This window comes from Lycium barbarum, chromosome 8 (assembly GCF_019175385.1).
Source record: "Lycium barbarum isolate Lr01 chromosome 8, ASM1917538v2, whole genome shotgun sequence".
Lineage (NCBI taxonomy): Eukaryota > Viridiplantae > Streptophyta > Magnoliopsida > Solanales > Solanaceae > Lycium > Lycium barbarum.
The window spans coordinates 83311677-83332913 of record NC_083344.1 but is presented as its reverse complement, the minus strand read 5'-3'; the positions used below and the strand labels follow the sequence as shown (position 1 = coordinate 83332913).

General features: G+C 37.7%; 1 protein-coding gene across 1 annotated transcript; it reads left to right on the top strand.

Annotated features, from left to right (window-relative positions):
• The first annotated feature begins 382 nt into the window (after positions 1–382).
• On the top strand, positions 383–1553 carry LOC132607910 (uncharacterized). The gene is made up of 2 exons (XM_060321990.1): positions 383–451; positions 1212–1553. Exons 1-2 carry the CDS (start codon positions 383–385, stop codon positions 1551–1553), a joined length of 411 nt encoding a protein of 136 aa, XP_060177973.1.
• Positions 1554–21237: the final 19684 nt, after the last annotated feature.

Here is a 21237-nt window from a genome sequence, read left to right as displayed (position 1 = left end):
GGCAGAAAGTTGATGTTTTGGAAACCAAAATACGACATGGCAGTTTACGGACCGTATACCACTTTACGGTCCGTATTTCACTTTACGAACAACTGTCCAGAATGCAAACTTGCAATTTTTCACATTTCCAAAACCTATAATTATTCATTACGGAGCATAACCTCTCTCTTGTTGCGATTGCCTTCAGAATCTCACTTAGGGTCGTCAAATGTTATTTCTTACTCGTGGAAACATCGTACACTCGTACTCATCACTAGTTGATTCACTTGCGTACCAACGGAAGATTTTTCCGAGGTGTAACACTAGGGACTTGATAAAACACCAAATTTGGTGGCAAACCAAAGTTGGTAATTCAGAGTTTTGGTTTGACAATTTGACAGGAATGGGAGCACTGTACTATGCAGTACCAGGAAAAGCATTTGACGAAAATTTGCAGAATGTTCATGAAGTGGTTAATGGAGCGGAATGAGATGTTATGAAACTAACAACTATATTACATGAGGACATTGTCCTGCACGTAACTAATACTTTTGCACCACCAAGAGCAGACAAAGGTTTGGACAGGTCATGGTGGTTATTGAATAATAAAGTTGAGTTTTCTGTTAAATCGGCATGGGAGTATGTGAGACTTAGATGCAGGCAGGACAGATATACAAACACATGTGGATAAAAGGGTTGCCTTTCAAGATATCATTTTTCCCATGGAGATGCTAGAAATTCAGAGTGCCAACTGAGGATGTGCTTAAAGGAATGAATTATCATATAGTGTCTAGATGCTGGTGTTGTTCTCCTCCAAAAGAAGAAACAATACATCATCTATTCGATAATTCATATGTGGCAAATAGTATGGTATGCACCAGTAAGAGAAAGGCTCAGAGGAATTTTCAAGGCAGCACCAGCAACTATTATATGGCAAAATTGGAAGAGGAGAAATAGTATAAAGCATGGAGGAAACAAATCACTGGAAAGGCAATTTTTCAGGTTTACAACACAATTCATAGATTGGTACAGGTTAGGAATCCTTCATTTAGAAATATACCAAACTAATGGGAAGACTCAATCAAATTGATGGAGGAGGAAAGAGCTAAGTTGAAAATTACTAAGGTGATGTGGAATTTTCAACTAAGAAACTCATTCTATGCAATACCGATGGGGCTTCAAGAGGCAATCGTGGCAGAAGCTCCTATGGTTTTTATTTGAGGAATGGATAGGGGAACTTAATATATGCTCAAGCAGAGGATATGGGTATCACAACTAACACAGATGCTGAGGTGATGGCTATTCTAGAAGCTTTGAGATACTGCAGGATTAGAGGAATGGATAACATTTTCATACAGACTGACTGTGACATGGTGTACAAAATATTGGAAGAGGGTTGGAAATCACCTTGGGGAATAACTATATGGATTGAGGAGATCAAGGATTTTAGAAATAACATGAATGTGTCCTATAGCCATAGCTTAAGAGAAGGTAACAAGTTGGCTGATGCTTTAGCTAATCAGGCCCTTGATGATGGTCTGAGAAGCTATAAATATAAAGTTTGCAGATATTAAGGAGGGTGGGAAGTGTGGAAATCTAGAAAAAGGAGGACACATTATCATATTCAAATCCAAGAGGAGGAGAACATGGTGGCTTTTGCCAACCTATTTTCTTTTTTGCAGGTTCTTTTTATATGTAATAATTGTTTGAAGCACGAGCAGGTTTTGAAGACATTAAAAAACAACAATTTTGACAGACATAGGCAAGGCATAACACACAAGGGAATAGTTTTTAGCAGGCCATAACATGGAAGAGTGTTACAGAAGGAAACATCAAAGCATCAATGTGCAGATTGGATAAATGTCTTATCAAAAGGACTCACATCAAATTTATGCATTTGGAAACTAAGCAGTACACAAAAGCACAGGTGGAAAGGGAAACCTATTCATATGAAATGTTGGTACAATGTTTGTTCTTTGTTTAATAAAATAAATGAGGGGAATGGCTTGTTTGTGGTATTAGCACCAAATGGTGCTTATAAAAATGGTCAAACACCAAGTTTATGCAGATTAAAACAAAGCAACACATATGTCACCAATAACCAATAGGGTCAACGGAAATAGTATGGTTGTTCTAGGCAACAAAATCAAAGATTACATTCTAACATGGGTCTAAAGTTACAAGGAAGAGATCAACATACTTGTTCGAGAAGATCTACCAAGAAGAGGGTCCTCAAAAAAGGATAGAAGGGTACAAAATCAAAGTTTGAATCAGCTAGGAACATCAACAATAAGAAATCCCCTGAAAGGAAATAGATTAGATATGAAACAACTACACAATACCATCAACAACAAGAATTAGTTGGATACTTAGCTGAACGAGAGGTTGATGATGGAATTGCACAAATTGAGTAGAAATCAAGAGATGCTCGACGATTTTAGGTGTCAATCAGAGTTGTTTTCATCATCTAGACACCAAAATCGTAGAAAATGCATCAGAGAAGAAGAAGATAGCAACAAAGATTTTAGGGCAACAAGAACAAAATACGGCTACTTTTCTAACTTGGGAATTGTAGCATTTTGTCTTAATTTGCTTTTTGTCCTTTTTTCTTTTATTTTGTTGGGCTGGACCTGAGTTTGGGCCAGTTTTGTTGAACAATTTTTCTTTCTTTAAATAAAAGGCCCGATTGGGAATATTTAAAAAAAAAAAAAGAAACATGTACCTTCTGTCTTTGATTATATGCCTGTCTTATTTGATATGTGTGTGGTACATCACTCATAAATAATCATTAAAAGTGAATAAGTAGCTAAGGTGGGATATTTATGACTTATGCGAATCTAAATGGAACCTTTGTTGCATATTCCTGCTTATTATTGTGTTGCATGTCATATTCATAGTTATTTTGTATCTCATGCTTGTCATTATTGATGACACAATAGTGGGTCTTTGGAAAACTAGTTCTGGATAGAGTGATGATGATTGTTTAGCATATTGGCTAAGAGAGAGATATATGGAGCGTATGGGGCTAAGTTGTGAGATTTAGAGCCTAAAGTGGTTAAGGACCCAATGTGATCTGGGAGATTTAATATTTCGAGTGGTATATGGACCTTGCGAGTCCCCCATGGGTCATGATTCTTTAATGTTCGAATGTGTTTGTACCGGTAGATGGAAAGAAAGGCCTTGCATTGCAGTCATGCTTTAATTGTTGTTGATGATTCATGTTGTTTGAATTGTTCATTATCCTTGTGTGCCAAATACTTGATCTTTCATGTTATTATCATTCCCAGACTAATGGCAGTTAATTGTAGTAGAAGTAATCGAAGACCAGCGCTCGTCTCCGTTCTATCGAGGGTCGATCGATGATGCTGCTAAGTACCCGTTGCTTTTGTACTCACACTACACTTGCTGCACCTTTTTGTGTACATATTCTATTCCTAGTAAGAGTGGATCTCGGGATGCTACAGTCGTTGAGGAGACTATCTAGACCATTCGGGGTAAGCCATCGGTTGATCCATGGCACCAGATCTTCTTTAGGAATCTTTACATTCTATCTTTTGTTTCGAACAACTTATGTATTTCAAAGATGTGTTCCAAGACTTATACTCCATTTAGTTCGTTATTGTACCTGTTGTTGACACCTAATTTTTGACCTCCCATAATTTATCTTAATTAGTCAGAGTCCTTGGAAAATAAATAAAATAAGCTATGCACCTTAAAGGGTTTAAATTATTTTTACAAATTGTTCAGAACAATATTTTGATCCTTTAAATTGGTGAAAGATTTTTCATGACATCACAAAGTTGTTTAGAAATTAACTGGTATTCTTATGACATTTATGAGATACTTATTTTATTTAATCAAAGAAAAAGAAGGCATTTGGTTTAAGAAAATAATAATCATTCATTTAACTGTTAAAATTGTGAAAAATCAAAATTAGCAAATACTATATTCCCTTTAATCCATGGAGTTTGAAATAACCAACTAAATTAAAATCAATTAAGGCCAAAATGTGCAATAATTGAAGTAATTAGTTGGATCAGAATCCATTAGGGCCATATTCGCAATTTTAAGCCCATTAACACAATTGACTAATTTTTTAACTGTTTTAATAGGATAATTATGTCCTAATTTTATCTATAATTAAAATATCATCCTTTTTAATCTTTATTTAATTGTCTTTATCTATATATATATATATATACATATATATATATATACCAGGAATACATATATATATGTATACACGAGGTATACATATACATGTATACACTAGGTATTTCTGAGTCAATTTTTTTTCCTTTTGTTTTTGAGTTTGTGTGGCTGAGTGTGGTCTTGGAAGCACAAAGGACTTTCAGATTCGATTTTTTGATGAAGGGTGCACTTTTAAAATGTAACATTCTATCCTTCACATATTTTGTTACTGTTTAGCAGTTGGTAATATGTGATAGTAGCCTGTTTGGTGATTAGTTAGTTTTTGGATTATTTTAGTTCAACTAAGTGACAGCATGACGCTTGGGTAATGTTTAAGATTCATTAGCTTGTTTGGATGTGGAGATTACTTCCCTTATTTATGTTTAACAGTAGTAAGTAGATGTTGTTATAGACTGAGTGTATGAGTTTTTGTCACGACCCGACTAGGGGCCACGACGGGTACCCGGGGCTAACCACCGAGCACCGCTCGTTCTATTACTCATCATACTCATTTAATGTTCTTTTATCAATTTTATACTCAACTCATAAGAAAATCATCTTTCATTTCAAAACATAATACTTTTATATACATAAGCCTTTAGGCTATCAAAATACATATATATATGTATATATATATAGTAGCAATCTCGTGAGACCATCTAACCCACACTGTCTATCTACGAGCCTCTACTAGAGTACTAGACATAGGGACAGGACAAGACCCCGTCATGCCCAAAAATACATATACATGAATATATACACAAAAGAATCATCATAAGCACCTCCGGAACAATGGAGTGCTCTCAAATCAGTTGACGGCTACTACGAATCTGGATCAAGCTCTCCTCCCTGTCTATCTGTGGGCATGAACACAGCATCCAAAGAAAGCGAACGTCAGTACGAACATTGTACTGAGTATGAGAGGCATAAATAAAGAAATAAGACAATGATATAAAGGAAATATCAGTATGGAACATCTATATCTGACTGTCAAATATAAAGGAAATAATGCATGTTGGCTTACTCAAAATCATCATCATGTCATGTATGTATAAATGTATAAGCTGCCCGTCCATATAGGTATGGTGTGATAATATATAAGCTGCCCGTCCATATCAGATCGGTGTGATAATCATAACAATAGCCTGCGTCCAGGCCTCCCGCGTTCGGGGTATCATCTCATGCCGCTCACTAATAGTGTCTGCCCATGCCATCTGGCCATAGTGTATACGCTGCCCACCTTAGCGGTGACTGCCCGGCCAAATAGGCGCGGTGTTATAACATCATCATCACATGCTCTATATAATATGCTCATCATAGTATGCTTACCATAGTACATGCATAGGGCTCAAGAACAACTATACCTTATCAGGGTGACGTAAGGTCGTGATCCCCTGATTTCATTATGGAACATTCATTGACTCCTGCCCCACCTTGAAGGAATTATCATATAAGGTGAGTGTAAGCAATAAACGACATCATTTACGTTATAGGATCATCATATCATGCATTTTAGAATCTCTATACTTTAACTCATCATCATCGTTATAAAACTCATAACATGTCTCTTATCTTATATAGCTATTCATAGACATAAGCTTTTGGATTTCCGGAATATAGGAACTCATGAAGAGGAAAGAAAGTCATGCTATAGGATTCATGCCACTAGAAAGAAAGGACTAGCCTCACATACCTTTCTCGTTTAATTAGTCAATCATTCACTTGTTCTCATTCAATGTCACGTTTCTACCTTTAAGAGAGAATTCGCATTAACGTTAGTAAATCGACTACAAGAACTCGTTACTATTTCTAAGGAAAATTGGGCAGCATTTCCTTTGTTTATACTACTTTTCCCATGTTCTACTTCAACTCCCAAACATTCATATCAACATTCACAATATGGCAACCAACAATCATCATTTGTATACATTTACCACAATTCAACATTTCTCTTCAATTTCTCCACAATTATGGTTATAGCTCATTATCGCGTTTTTTCATACATAATACTTATTTCATGGTCTAAATGTCATTTATAACATATTCATAATCATAACACACCAACATTCATGATTCCATCCAACTACCATTCAACCATGACACTATTCACTCATTTATGACCCATTTTCTATGTCTTTCTACAATTCAAGTGTCTTGACCTTCCAATACCTTAAACAACATGATATGGTCATGAAAATTACCTTATATGATGGATGAACAAGTATTGAGTCGAATTACCCCTCTAGCACCAAAACCAAACTTCACTTCTCTTGATTTTTCTTGAGGTAGATGAACTTTAGCTAGGTTTCATACACTTTGTTTCATGGATTTGGTGTTATTGATCATGGATTTCCTTTTAATTCTTGTGGATGAATTATGGAGAATATTGTAGAGGTTTCTTGACTTGTAGAGAGTGGAAGTGAAATGAAAAAGGTCCCTTATATTAATTAACAAAAGCTGGCCGGATCAACTTATACGGACCAACACACGGTCCGTATATTTTTCACTGACCGTATGTTGGACCGTATGTTTGGTCCAGTGAGTTGTGTTATGCTGGGCTGAATCCACGGTTGCACATACGGTCTGTGGATTTTATACGGCCAGTATGTCTGGCCGTATAATGCCATGCTTTCCGGAACTTGTTTTCGTCGACTCGTTTGATCTCCGATCCTTATGGGACATTCTTAACACTTGTTTAACACTTCGACACCAATCTAAGGGACGTCATTACTTGTCTCTAAGACATCATTATTCCCTCATTAACTCGTCACTCGTAATTCTCTTCCCGACACATAACATGTCCTTTACTTTCTTTGCCAAACTTCTTCCTTTTAGTCGAATGTCTTCGAATCTCGATTGAGATAATCAAATGTTGTTTCTTACTTATCAAATCATCATATACGTCATGCCCTTCATTAGCTTATTCACTGTAAGCCAACGGGGAATTTTCCAAGGTGTAACATTCTCCCCCCCTTTTTGAACATTCGTCCTCGAATGTTAGACACTCGGGATTCTACGAAAATTTCGCCAGTGTTTCCCCTGTAATGTGGCACTAACATCCTATCACAACAACCCATAATATCATTGCCTCACAGGGCCACAACATATTAGCAATATATCTATGGCCACACACGACCAAAAGCATGAAAAGTAAGCGTACATACCTTATATCGTTGGCGTTTCATCTTGAATCTCCCCTGGGGGTTGAAATAAATGCGGGTACGTGGATTTCATCTTCTCTTCTGCCTCCCAAGTCATTTCTTCCCGATTGTTGTTTCACCACAAGACTTTGACTGAAGCTACTTCTTTATTTCGAAGTCTTCGCACTTGCCTGTCTAGAATAGCAATAGACACTTCTTCATAGGTTAGCTTTTCTGTCACTTGCACATCATCTATCGGGACAATCTTTGTGGGATCTCCAATACACCTGCGGAGCATCGACACATGGAAGACTGGATGGACTGATTCAAGCTCCGAGGGTAAGTCCAATTCATAGGCTACATGACCCACCTTGTGGATAATTTGATAGGGTCCAATGTATCTAGGACTTAACTTTCCTTTCTTGCCAAATCTCATCACCCCTTTCTTGGGCGATACTTTAAAAAATACCCAATCACCAACTTGAAATTCCAAGTCTCGTCGACGATTGTTCGCATAAGACTTTTGGCAACTTTGGGCTGTCAACAATCAATCTCGGATCACCTTAACTTTTTCTGCCGCTTGTTGAATCAATTCAGGGCCTATTAGCTGTACTTCTACTAATTCGAACCATCCGATTGGGGATCTACATTTCCTCCCATACAAATCCTCGTACGGAGCCATTTAAATACTGGAATGGTAGCTATTTTTGTATGCGAATTCGATTAGCGGCAAATGATCATCCCAACTACCACCGAAATCCAGCACACATGCTCGTAGCATATCTTCCAAGGTCTGAATAGTACACTCGGCTTGTCCATCGGTGTGCGGATGAAATACCGTACTAAGCTTCACTTGGGTGCCTAGACCTTCTTGAAAGGACTTCCAGAACTTGGCTGTAAACTGTGCTTCTCTATCTGTGATAATGGACAGTGAAACACCATGAAGTCGCACAATTTCCTTGAGATACAATCTCGCATAATCTTCTGCTGAGTATGTGGTCCTAATCGGAAGAAAATGGGCTGCTTTCGTCAATCTATCCACGATCACCCATATAGAATCATACTTGCCGCGGGAACGAGGTAACCCCACAATAAAATCCATGTTGATTACTTCCCATTTCCAAGTAGGGATCTACATTTCTTGCAATAAGCCTCCTGGCTTTTGATGTTCAATCTTTACCTGTTGGCAATTTGGACACTGTGCTACAAATTCCGCTATGTCTCTCTTCATGCCATCCCACTAATATATTAACTTGAGATCATGGTACATTTTTGTGGCACCCGGGTGAATAGAATACTGAGAACAATGTGCTTCTCCTAGAATTCGTCGGCGCAATTCTGCCACATTCGGCACACATAACCTGCTTCGGTATCTAAGAATTCCGTCCCTAGAAATATGAAATGGAGACTTCTCTTTTCCATGAAATGTGTATCTGTAATGGCATAATTGAGGATCTTCGTATTGACGCTCTTTCACTTCTATATCTAAAGATGAAACTGTAGGATTATTAATGCCAATCCCTGAACTACCCGAATCAATTACGCACACTCCAAGATTAGCTAGTTGGTGGAGCTCATGAACCATCTCTTTCTTTTCCGGAGGGTCTTCACATAAACTGCCCATTGATCGGCGGCTAAGCGCATCAGCTACTAAATTTGCTTTTCCGGGATGGTATAAAATGTTCACATCATAATTTTTTAACAATTCTAACCACCGCCTCTGCCGCAGATTTAACTCCTTCTGTTTGAAAATATACTGAAGACTCTTGTGATCTGTATAGATATCAACATGCACACCATACAAGTAATGTCTCCACATTTTCAATGCATGAATAACCGCAGCCAATTCGAGATCATGAGTTGGATAGTTCTTTTCATGTTTCCGCAGCTGTTTCGAAGCATATGCAATGACTTTAACGTGCTGCATTAATACTGATCCTAACCCAACGCCAGAAGCATCACAGTACATGACATAACCATCCGACCCTTCTGGAAGTGTCAAGACTGGAGCTGAGGTTAATCTATCTTTCAACTCTTGGAAGTTGAGCTCACAAGCATTGTTCCATTGAAATTTAGCCAACTTCTGGGTTAGCTTCGTCAATGGAGCTAAAATAGATGAGAAGCCCTCTACGAATCTTCTATAATAACCTGCCAATCCCAGAAAACTACGGACTTCTGTAGGCGTCGTAGGCCTTGGCCAAGTCTTCACAGCTTCAATTTTCTGAGTGTCGACTCGAATGCCATCATCTTAAATAACATGGCCCAGAAATGTTACAGAATTTAGCCAAAACTCGCACTTTGAAAATTTTGCATATAATTCCCGGACTCGAAGGATGCCAAGAACAATTCGCAAATGATCTGCATGTTCTGTGTCATGACTCAACCCCGTGGGCCATGACTAGTGCCCGACCTGGACACTCGTATACATACCTGTTGGATATAGTCGAACTGAATCTAAGAACAATATAGAAACTTGCAAAAGAACTCAAAGGTTCATAACGTCGTCATGTATATATATATATATATATATATATATATATATATATATATATATATATATATATATATATCCAGATAAATTGTCTCCTGAGGAGTCACACTAATCAAGTCATAAAATGATACGCAAGCCGACAAGGCTGCCACTACAGACGGACATCATATCATAGCACATCGTATAGACACAGCTGAACAGAACTTATACATAACCCACACATATGTCTACAGACCTCTAAGAGTATCAACAGTGAAATATGACGGGACAGGGCCCTGTCGTACCCTCGGATAAGCATATATATATATATATATATCATAAGATCTGTACCAAAATTCTAAACTCCGGAACAACGGAGCTCTCCAAGATAGCTGAGTAGGAGTCCTAAGCTAAAGGGTCACCAAACCGACTATCTGTACCTGCGGGCATGAAACGCAGCCCCCCGAAGAAAGGGGGTCAGTACGGAATATGTACTGAGTATATAAAGCATGAAATACAGTAAGGAGAATCATACTGAAATAGAGATTACCAGAAACAAGTATGACTTTTAAAACATCAATACACTTGCCTCATGTAATGAAAATCATGCATATCAATATCATATGTCATATCCGACCCATTATGGGACTCGGTGAATAAGGTCGCCACATACCATCCTTGGCGCCATAAACACATCATAATGCCATACACACATCATAACTCCATAAACACATCATAACGCCATGAACACATCATAACTCCATAAACACATCATAACTCCATCATATATATATATATTTATCGTATCTCGGCCCTCTAGTGAGGGGCTCGGTGAACAATGCAGGGAAACTGTGCACGAAAACGTATCCTGGCCCGGGACTCAGTGAAAGACATATTGAGGCAAGCACGAGTAGAGTAGTGAGCAACCATATGCAAATTAAAACATTATCAAAGACTCAATGGAATAATCAAAACGAATTATCATTTGAAAATCAAGACAATAGTCATATCAAATATTTTTCGAATGTCACAGTGGATTATATCAAAATAGAATTCCTGGAATCATATACACGTACCAAGATATAATAAAATAGCTTCTGGAAATCAAGAACAGTACGCTTACAATTCAACAATTCTAACAATCCAACTACGCTTCTTAATCCTTTTCAACCCACGATTTCATATAACAACAATTTCATACAATGTCTTACTTCAAATTTCATCCAATCCAAATCATTAACGTTTTAAGATTATACACCAAACAAACCAACATACGCTTTGTATACGATACGTTATACACTTCTTTCTTCCAAATTTAGAATCCACATCAACGACAACATGACCATAACACGAACAACAACATACGAACATAAATCATACTTTTAATCCTTTCAACTCAACACTATTAATACCATTACACCACAAAATAAGAAAATCTTACCTGAATTTTCTCGGTGGAATTTCTACACTTAATTGCTCCAATTTCACAATTTCTTCTTCCTCAATTCAATATCCAATGTTGATATCACCTCCTTGAACTTGTAATTCACTTGGAACTTGATCAAATATGCAACAAATCGATTTGTTTCCTCCATCCATGGCTGGCCGAGAGCAGCAATGGAAATGTCTTTTTTTTTCAAGTTTAAATTTATGAAAATGAAATTAGCTTCTAAGTTGTTCATCAAATTTTTCATATATATGTTGTCCCTCAACTTGACACGTGCTACCCCCTCCCCCCCTATGACTCATCAATTGACTTCTTGAATTATTATTTTATTTTGGGTGGGGACCACAACAAATAATTAAATCAATTAATTTTAATTAATAATTAATCCCTACTCAATAATCTAATCATAATTAATAAGTCCCTAATCTCCAATAATATTTCTATACTAAATAAAATTTATAAAAAATTTGTGTAGTAATTAAAATTGAAAATTAAAAGTTCCTATTTCATGTCCGAAAATAACCCCGTCTTTAACTTAAGTCGATTGGCTTGCGAATAATCCGACGTGCAAAAATACGGGGTATAACATCCTTCCCCCTTTTGGAACATTCATCCTCGAATGTTAGACTAATCCCGCGGTCCCAATACTTCCTTAAACATTCTTTTACTAAATTATGTCCTTCACATGCCTCTTTCATTGGTCGATTCCCTTTAATCTATTACAACGCATTACAGATCTCTAAGTAACCATTCTCGTGATATTCCCTCTTTCTGTTGCTTCTCGAAATAATAATTCCACGTCGTTGTCCTTACTCTCCTCTTCATTTCGCAGTTGGTCGACAACTGCACTTAGTCATAACTCGATTCTTTCTTCTGCTATAGTTACTCCCTTAAGATGTATCGTTCATTTCACTTTACTTATAATATTTAAGTAAGACCTTGTAACGTGCAGACATCCCTCTTCGATTTATTAGACATTACAATTCTTGGAGTATTTCATACCTCCGGTACTTGTAGACCCTTCACAGACTCTACTCCGATAACCTTGCTTTGCGTTGCTGTTACAGTCCGTATTCTGGAATCTTCCACATCATGTGTCACTTTATGTTTTTCTTTTAAAGGTTTTTAACTATCACTTGCTTTTAGTTCTTGATCTCGATCTTTAGGGTTGGCTATCAAATAGCGCTAGGGTCCCCTCATATTATAACTTCACTATCATCCAGTAACCAGTAACCCGTTTGTTCTGACCATCTCGGTTAAACCGTTTCACAACTTCCCTTAATCCAACTTGTAACTTCGCTTATCTCGGGTCGTTTCTTTATCTTTACTTCAAACTCTTCTATTGCCCCTTTACTTAAATTTTCTCTTAGTTCTCCTATCATACATCCTATTGCAATCTTTACAAGAGTATGTGTAGGTGCTCAAATCAGCCAGGAAAATACCTTAGCGTCGCCTCGCTAGTCTTTATGCAGACCCTATATTCTTCTCTTATATCTTTCAATTGATATAACTAGTCCTTAACTATGGCTTTTGCCCTCAATACTAATTTCATCTCGGTACTTGGGTTCAAACCATCTTACACCTTTCCCTAACATATCAAAAATATCGTAACCACATTGTTATTACTAAATCCTTACTCTTCTTATCAAGTACTCACTTGGTCTCATTCTTAGCATACAAATATTCGTAGGTTGCATAACTATTCTTGTACAACTTGTATAGAGTATATCCAATCTTAGTCATAGTTTTCCCCTCTCCCGATTCATTCTGTTTTGCATATCTTATTTGTACTAAAACTCACTTGCAGTCTATCTTGTCATGCTCCTTCCCCTTTCTTTATTCACCATTTGATTTTCTCATATCCTACTATAGGAGATTTCCTGTCCTTCCTCCTTTGCTACTTATAAGTTATAGTATCCCCATTGCCAACGCCTTAACCTCTAATCCAGTATAGCGTTGCTATCCTTTATAATATCTCTTAAGCTACTCGTTGCCATTTTCTTGTCGTATTCTTCCTTTTTATGAGCATTCACTTTTTAATGTCATATTATACAGAATCTTTTGAAATGATCCTTAGTCTTGTCTCAAATACCATCCTATCTTCTATCCATTCATTGCTAGCTATCAGAGCTTATTAATTTGTTTCAGCAAGGGATCTCAATTAAAATTTAAGCATCTATAACAAATATACTTCAGTGTAAATTGTTTCCATTTATACTTACTTTGCTTTCACCCGCTTCCCCCCTTTGGGGTTGTACTTATACCATATCCATGTCTTTTCTTTATCATTTATAACTTGATTCCCCACGTACGAAACTTTAACCAAATCACGAAGCGATGAGAACTCTCGATATATAGTATAAAATCTTATCTGATGGTTGGTACTCGAGTAATATAATTAATGTAACGATTTATCCAAAGCCACATTCCATTTATTCCGATCAGTAACTAGCTAGTGCTTATAGTCGTTTCAAATTCTCAATTAGGTAGCACTTATATTCGGATGATAAGTGTCTCAAGCTTTCTTATAACACTATCTTTATCTCAACGGATATCATCTGTTCCTTCTAATAAATTCACAATACATCAGTTGTTTCACAAATCCACAATCCTTGTCCTTTAAGGATTTCACTATTTACGAGGTGAAGTCACATACACGCAGTACTCCCTTATGCCTCATGCTCTTTCACCCTTGTTGTATACCCAACGCTAACTTCTAACTTACTCAAAATCATATCAAATTCGTTTTAATAGTGGTCTTTTCTTATTACCTTCTCGTCGTACTACACCTTAAGTTTGTAGCTATATGTTTCCCTTTTATCCTATACTCATACTCAATTAATTACGTCTGTCTTGAGTGCTTCCTTTAGTATTCCTTTCGTTTCTCCAGTCTATGTCCATCTTTTATTTTGTGTACGAGGAATCTCATGCTACTCCTGTATCCTTCGGAAAACACTACTTCTACATAACCTCTTTCTCATTTTCAAAATATATTTTGTTCATCCTTATTTGCTCTTATCATACTAGTCATTTCTGGCACTTATTCTGTCTCGTCGCTCATCTTTCTGTAGTTTGGTCTTTCACAATTCTGTCACTTATATTACTCGTGTTCTCGGCTACACATGCCGTAACTTATTACTACACTGTTATCTCGCTCGCTCTCTTCTTATTCCTTTCTTTCAATTAACTCCTTCTTTTCTTGTGCTCACTTTCATTTCCATTATCACATAATCTGAATTCTGAACCTTTCCTATAAAAGAACTTTATAAGTCTTTCTTATTCGTTCTATACCTTGCCTTTCCATTTCAGATTGACCACATCATATCCTTTAGTTACTTCCTCACTAGGCTTTACTCATTTCTATAACAATCTTTATGGTATCCACATTACATCCTGTTCGTAATCCATCCTATGATGTAACACCTCCTAACCTTATTCACGATTCTTACTATGTTTTAATTTCACTCTGTGGAGTAGGCGTACTTAACCCTTCACCCTTTCTGATCAATCTTATTCTTAATATCTCACAAGCTGTCTTATTAATACCTTCATAATTTGTCATAATTCTTCCTCCTCCGTACTTTCATCTCAATCATACTATTACTCCTTTTAACTGTAAACTCATTGTGATTTATCCCTGCTTATCAGTTCAGTCGATACCTCAATATAACCTTCTGTTAAGATTTGCCACCTTTTCTAAACCGTCTCTTAGTGTCGTAAGCCCTTCCAAATTATCCTAGCATCTCATCAACAACACGTGAAACACATGACCCAAGACAGCCCACAGGTTTGAGTCTTTCCTTCTACAAATTCCATCTCCAATTAATTGATTAAAACTAGTAAAATATCACCATGAAACATTCTCCAACCACCACTAGAATAAAAACTAGAATCTGACAAGCACCACAGTACTTCTGGTGCTTGATTCACATGGTTTACCTCCAGATTTGTTCTTGAGTCGTGAACGAATTATTTAGTTTATAAACTACTTGCTGTATGCTTTGTACTTTTCAATAAAAGTGAAACTTAATTGCTGGACGTTTTTGCCCTTCAATATGAGCTTTTCTAAGGTAAAAATGTGGCTGGAAAGTATTCTAGTCCGTAAATGAATTCCAAACTTTGTTGCTCATATATATTTCTTCGAAATAAAATTTCCCAAGTAAGAATGATGCCACTTACAGATGACATGGAGGGTATCTGTTAAAGCTTTAATCCAACATAATAAATTTACCATATCGATGTCGACCACATAATTACTATTATTATCAATTCAACCGTTAACTTTATTTCTTGAAGTCAGACGTACTTACAAACTTGTTAAATCTTATCATTACTGTTGACACGACCTCTCAAGATAGGAAAATTTTGGCAGAGTTTCCTCTGTATTTCTTACTATCCCAAAACCTACAAGCAGGAATTACCAATAATGCCTCACAGGGCCAACATATATACGTATATATCATATCATGTCATAGCCACAGAGGGCTCCCAATTTCAAGTAAAAAGTATAAAGGTGTCGAAACTCACCTCACATATCGCACCTCAGGACGTACCTGATCCTTTAACGATCCGTCCTGTTATACCTTCCTATCTACCTCCCCTTTCATTCTTCAACTTCACATGTCAATCATACTCCAATATTCTTACCTTACCTGACATGCCTCTTTCGCACCGTGGCTTACCTGTGTACTGTGTAGCTTCTAATATCATCAGTCACTTTCTTCTGTCGATGTCGTTCTTCAGCTGAAATCAAAGGTTAGTGAAAGGAATTTCATTTCCTATGGCTGGGCTCTATCGCACGATCTTAGATATGAAAGAAAGGTAACATCCTAAATGTCATATAGCGTCCTGTTTATAGATGTGGTGCACAACACACCGATAAACAAGACTCTACTAGACACGGTAGGTAGACACTCCGAGGATGAACTGCTCTGATACCACTTTTGTCACAACCCAACCCCGTGGGCCATGACTAGTGCCAGACCTGGACACTCGTATACGTAACTGTGGGATATAGTCAAACTGAATCTAAGAATAATATGGAAACTTGAAAAAGAACTCCAAGGTTTATAACGTCGTCATGTATATATATATATATCCAGATAAACTGTCTCCTGAGGAGTCACACTAATCAAGTCATAAAATGATACGCAAGCCGACAAGGCTGCCATTACAGACAAACATCATATCATAGCACATCGTATAGACACAGCTGAAAAGAACTTATACATAACCCACACATATGTCTATAGACCTCTAAGAGTATCAACAGTGAAATATGACGGGACAGGGCCCCGTCGTACCCCTGGATAAACATATATATATATATATATATCATAAGATCTGTACCAAAAGTCTAAACTCCGGAACAACGGAGCTCTCCAAGACAGCTGAGTAGGAGTCCTAAGCAGAAGGGTCACCAAACCAACTATCTGTACCTGCGGGTATGAAACGCAGCCCCCCAAAGAAAGGGGGTCAGTACAGAATATGTACTGAGTATATAAAGCATGAAATACAGTAAGGAGAATCATACTGAAATAGAGATTACCAGAATCAAGTATGACTTTTAAAACATCAATACACTTGCCTCATGTAATGAAAATCATGCATATCAATATCATATATCATATCCGGCCCATTATGGGACTCGGTGAATAAGGTTGCCACATATCATCCTTGGCGCCATAAACACATCATACCTCTATAAACACATCATAAAGCCATAAACACATCATAACTCCATAACTCCATAAACACATCACAATGCCAAAAACACATTATAACTCCATAAACACATGATAACGCCATAAACACATCATAACTCCATAAAAACATCATAATGCCATAAACACATCATAACGCCATAAACACATCATAACTCCATAAACACATCATAACGCCATGAAAACATCATAACTCCATAAACACATCATACCTCCATAAACACATCATAACTCAATCATATATATATATATATATATTTATCGTATCCCGGCCCTCTAGTGAGGGGCTCGGTGAACAATGTAGGGAAACTGTGCACGAAAACGTATCCTGGCCCGGGAATCAGTGAAAGACATATTGAGGCAAGCACGAGTAGAGTAGTGAGCAACCATATGCAAATTAAAACATTATCAAAGACTCAATGGAATAATCAAAACGAACTATCATTTGAAAATCAAGACAATAGTCATATCAAATATCTTTCGAATGTCACGGTGGATTATATCAAAATAGAACTCCTGGAATCATATACACGTACCAAGATATAATAAAATAGCTTCTGGAAATCAAGAACAGTAGCCATCCTAGTGGCTCTAAGAATAGGAACTTCTTTGAAATCATATACACATCGTCTATTCAATTCATAAAGATCATGCCAAAAAGAAAGAAGGGTTAACTTTACATACCTGTTGAAGGTTAATCGTAATGACGTTCTCTTCGTCGCCCCTTTAGCCTATTTAATATAAAAGTAACGCTATCGTTAGTCAACTATACTTACTAGCTCATAGATCTGTAACCAATCTCCTGTAGGACTCATTCTTTAACTTATACTTTCTTGATTAGGGTTTTCATCAGTTAAGGACTTAACGGAAATCGGGCAGCATTTTCCCTATATATTCGCCTAACCCGAACTTCCAATTAGCCTCCTGTTATCATAGAAATACCAACAATGACAGTAATAGAGATACGCATATAAAATCCTTACAATTCAGCCCACCAACAATTCTAACAATCCAACTACCCTTCTTAATCCTTTTCAACCCACGATTTCATATAACAACAATTTCATACAATTTCTTACTTCCAATTTCATCCAATCCAAATCATTAACGTTTTAAGATTATACACCAAACAAACCAACATACGCTTTGTATACGATATGTTATACACTTCTTTCTTCCAAATTTAGAATCCACATCAACGACAACACGACCACAACACGAACAACAACATACGAACATAAATCATACTTTCAATCCTTTCAACTCAACACTATTAATACCATTACACCACAAAATAAGAAAATCTTACCTGAATTTTCTCGGAGGAATTTTTACACTTAATTGCTCCAATTTCACAATTTATTCTTCCTCAATTCAATATCCAATGTTGCTATCACCTCCTTGAACTTGTAATTCACTTGGAACTTGATCAAATATGCAACAAATCAATTTTTTCCTCCATCAATGGCTGGCCGAGAGCAGCCATGGAAATGTCTTTTTTTTTTCAAGTTTAACTTTAAGAAAATGAAATTATCTTCTAAGTTGTTCATCCAAGTTTTCATATATACCCTATGACTCATCCATTGACTTCTTGAATTATTATTTTATTTCGGGTGGGGCCCACAACCAATAGTTAAATCAATTAATTTTAATTAATCATTAATCCTTACTCAATAATCTAATCATAATTAATTAGTCCCTAATCTCCAATAATATTTCTATACTAAATAAAATTTATAAACAATTTTTGTAGTAATTAAAATTGAAAATTAAAAGTTCCTACTTCATGTCCGAAAATAACCCCGTCTGTAACTTAAGTCGATTGGCTTGCGAATAATCCGAAGTGCAAAAATACTGGGTATAACATTATGATTCTGTGCGAGAATATACCAGAATATCATCAATGAACATTATCACAAATAGATCCAAAAGTGGTCTGAATACATTGTTCATCAAATTCATAAACACGGCTGGAGCATTAGTCAACCCAAACGACATTACTCGAAACTCATAGTGGCCATTCCTCATCCTAAAAGTTATTTTGGGAATATCCGCTTCTCTAACTCTCACTTGATGATAACCCGACCTCAAGTCTTATTTTAGAAAACCACTTGGCACCTTGTAGTTGATCAAACAAATCGTCAATCCTTGGGAGAGGATATTTATTCTTTATTGTCACCTTGTTCAACTGCCTATAATCGATGAACATTCGTAGGGAACCATCCTTCTTTCTCACGAACAAGACTGGTGCTCCCCACGGTGAAGAACTGGGTCTAATAAACCCTTTTTCAAGCAGATCTTTCAACTGTGCCTTCAGCTCTTTCAATTCTGCCGGAGCCATTCGATAAGGAGGAATAGAAATAGGCTTTGTGTCCGGTAACACATCAATGGCGAAGTCAATTTCTCTCTCTGTAGAAAGACTTGGAAGTTCGTCTTGGAATACATCTGGAAATTCATTCACTACCGGAACTGATTGGAAAGTTGGCGACTTTGCGTCTGTGTCATGTACTCGGACTAGATGATAAATATACCCTTTAGCTATCATCTTTCTTGCCTTAAGGTAGGAAATAAACCTGCCTTTCGGAGATGCTACATTACCCTTCCATTCCAGCACGGGCTCTCCCGAAAATTGGAATTGAACAATTTTCAATCGACAATCAACATTAGTATAGCACGATGCCACCCAATCCATACCCATAATTACATCGAAATCTAACATTTCCAGCTTAACTAAATCAGATTTATTTTGGCGGTCACATATCACAATTACACAATCTTTGTACACTTGTCTTGCTATCACGGGATCACCAACCGGAGTTGATACCTCAAAAGGTTTGATTGGCTCAGGTTTCACCCCAATACAACCAGTAACATACAGAGTAATATAAGAAAGAGTAGAACCCGGATCTATCAATGCATACACATCACGGGAAAATATAGATAATGTACTTGTAACCACATCCGGGGAGGACTCAAGATCCTGCCGTCCGGCTAACGCATATACACGGGGCTGAGTGGCACCTAAAGTAGATGTTGCCCCTCTGCCTCTACCTCAGCCTGCTGACATCCGGGGAGTCTGCCCTACCGGGCGCACTGAGGAAGAACCAGTTGCTAAACCTGTGGGCTGAACTCCAACTCTACCACTCATCGACGGGCAATCTCTCATCATCTGCCCAACCTGGCCACAAGCATACCAAGCATCCGAACCCTGGCGACACTGTCCGGAATGTAATCTACCACACTGACAGCATCGCGGTACTGGGGTCTCCTCTGACTATAATCTTCCCTCAACTGGGAATCTGAGGCCCTCGAACTCTGGCCCTGTCTTGAACGGAAGGAGCAGTCAAATCTCCTACTTGCGAATCGAGGAGGTGCACTAGTCACCGACTGGCCTGAGTACCTAGAATATGTCTGCCTTGAACCCCCTCTAAAATCACTGCCTGCTCCCATAGATCTTGCCCTCTTACTTTGCCTTCTATCATTATCAGGATCACTTCTTTGTGGTTGTTGTCGCCCCTCTACGTTCTAGGCATGGGCTTGTATCCGGAAAATATCCATCCCATCTTGTAGCGAAGCTGTCAAGCAATCTTTGAATAAATGTGGCCCTAAGCCACTCACGAATCTATGTACCCGATCCCCCATGTCGGCCACCATAGTCGGGGCATATCTAGCCAATGAATTAAATTGCAGGCTATATTCCCGGGCACTCATGCTTCCTTGCTTTAAATTCAAGTACCTATCCACTCTAGCTCAGCGGACCTCGGGTGGCAAATAGTGACGAATGAAAGCATCTACGAACTCTTGCCAAACCGGAAGAGGCGCATTTTCTCCTCTTGATAATACCCAGTTATTATACCATGAAACTGCCACATCCTGGAGCCTATAAGATGCCAACTCCACAGATTTTATTTTCGGAGGCATGGACAATCCTCAACGTCCTCAATATCTCATCGATGAAGCCTTACGGGTCTTCATCTGGCTTTGACCCGAAAAACTCCGGAGGATTTAGACTCATAAAGTCACGGGCTCTGGTACTTGCTGCCCGATCACTTGAACTCACATTTTGTTGTTGTGCCTGTGCGGCGACCAATTGTGTCAATAAATGAATGGCCTCGGTCACTTGTTGACCCGAAGCACCCGGGGGAGGAATTGGAGCTGGAGCTCCTCCTTGTTCTTCCACATTAGGCGGGGTGGAGGAAGTATTAGATAAGGCCTCATTATGTGATTCTCCTTCTTCTATATTCATCGAAGGCGCTCTTTCTACCCGCCTCTTTACCGTAGCCTTGC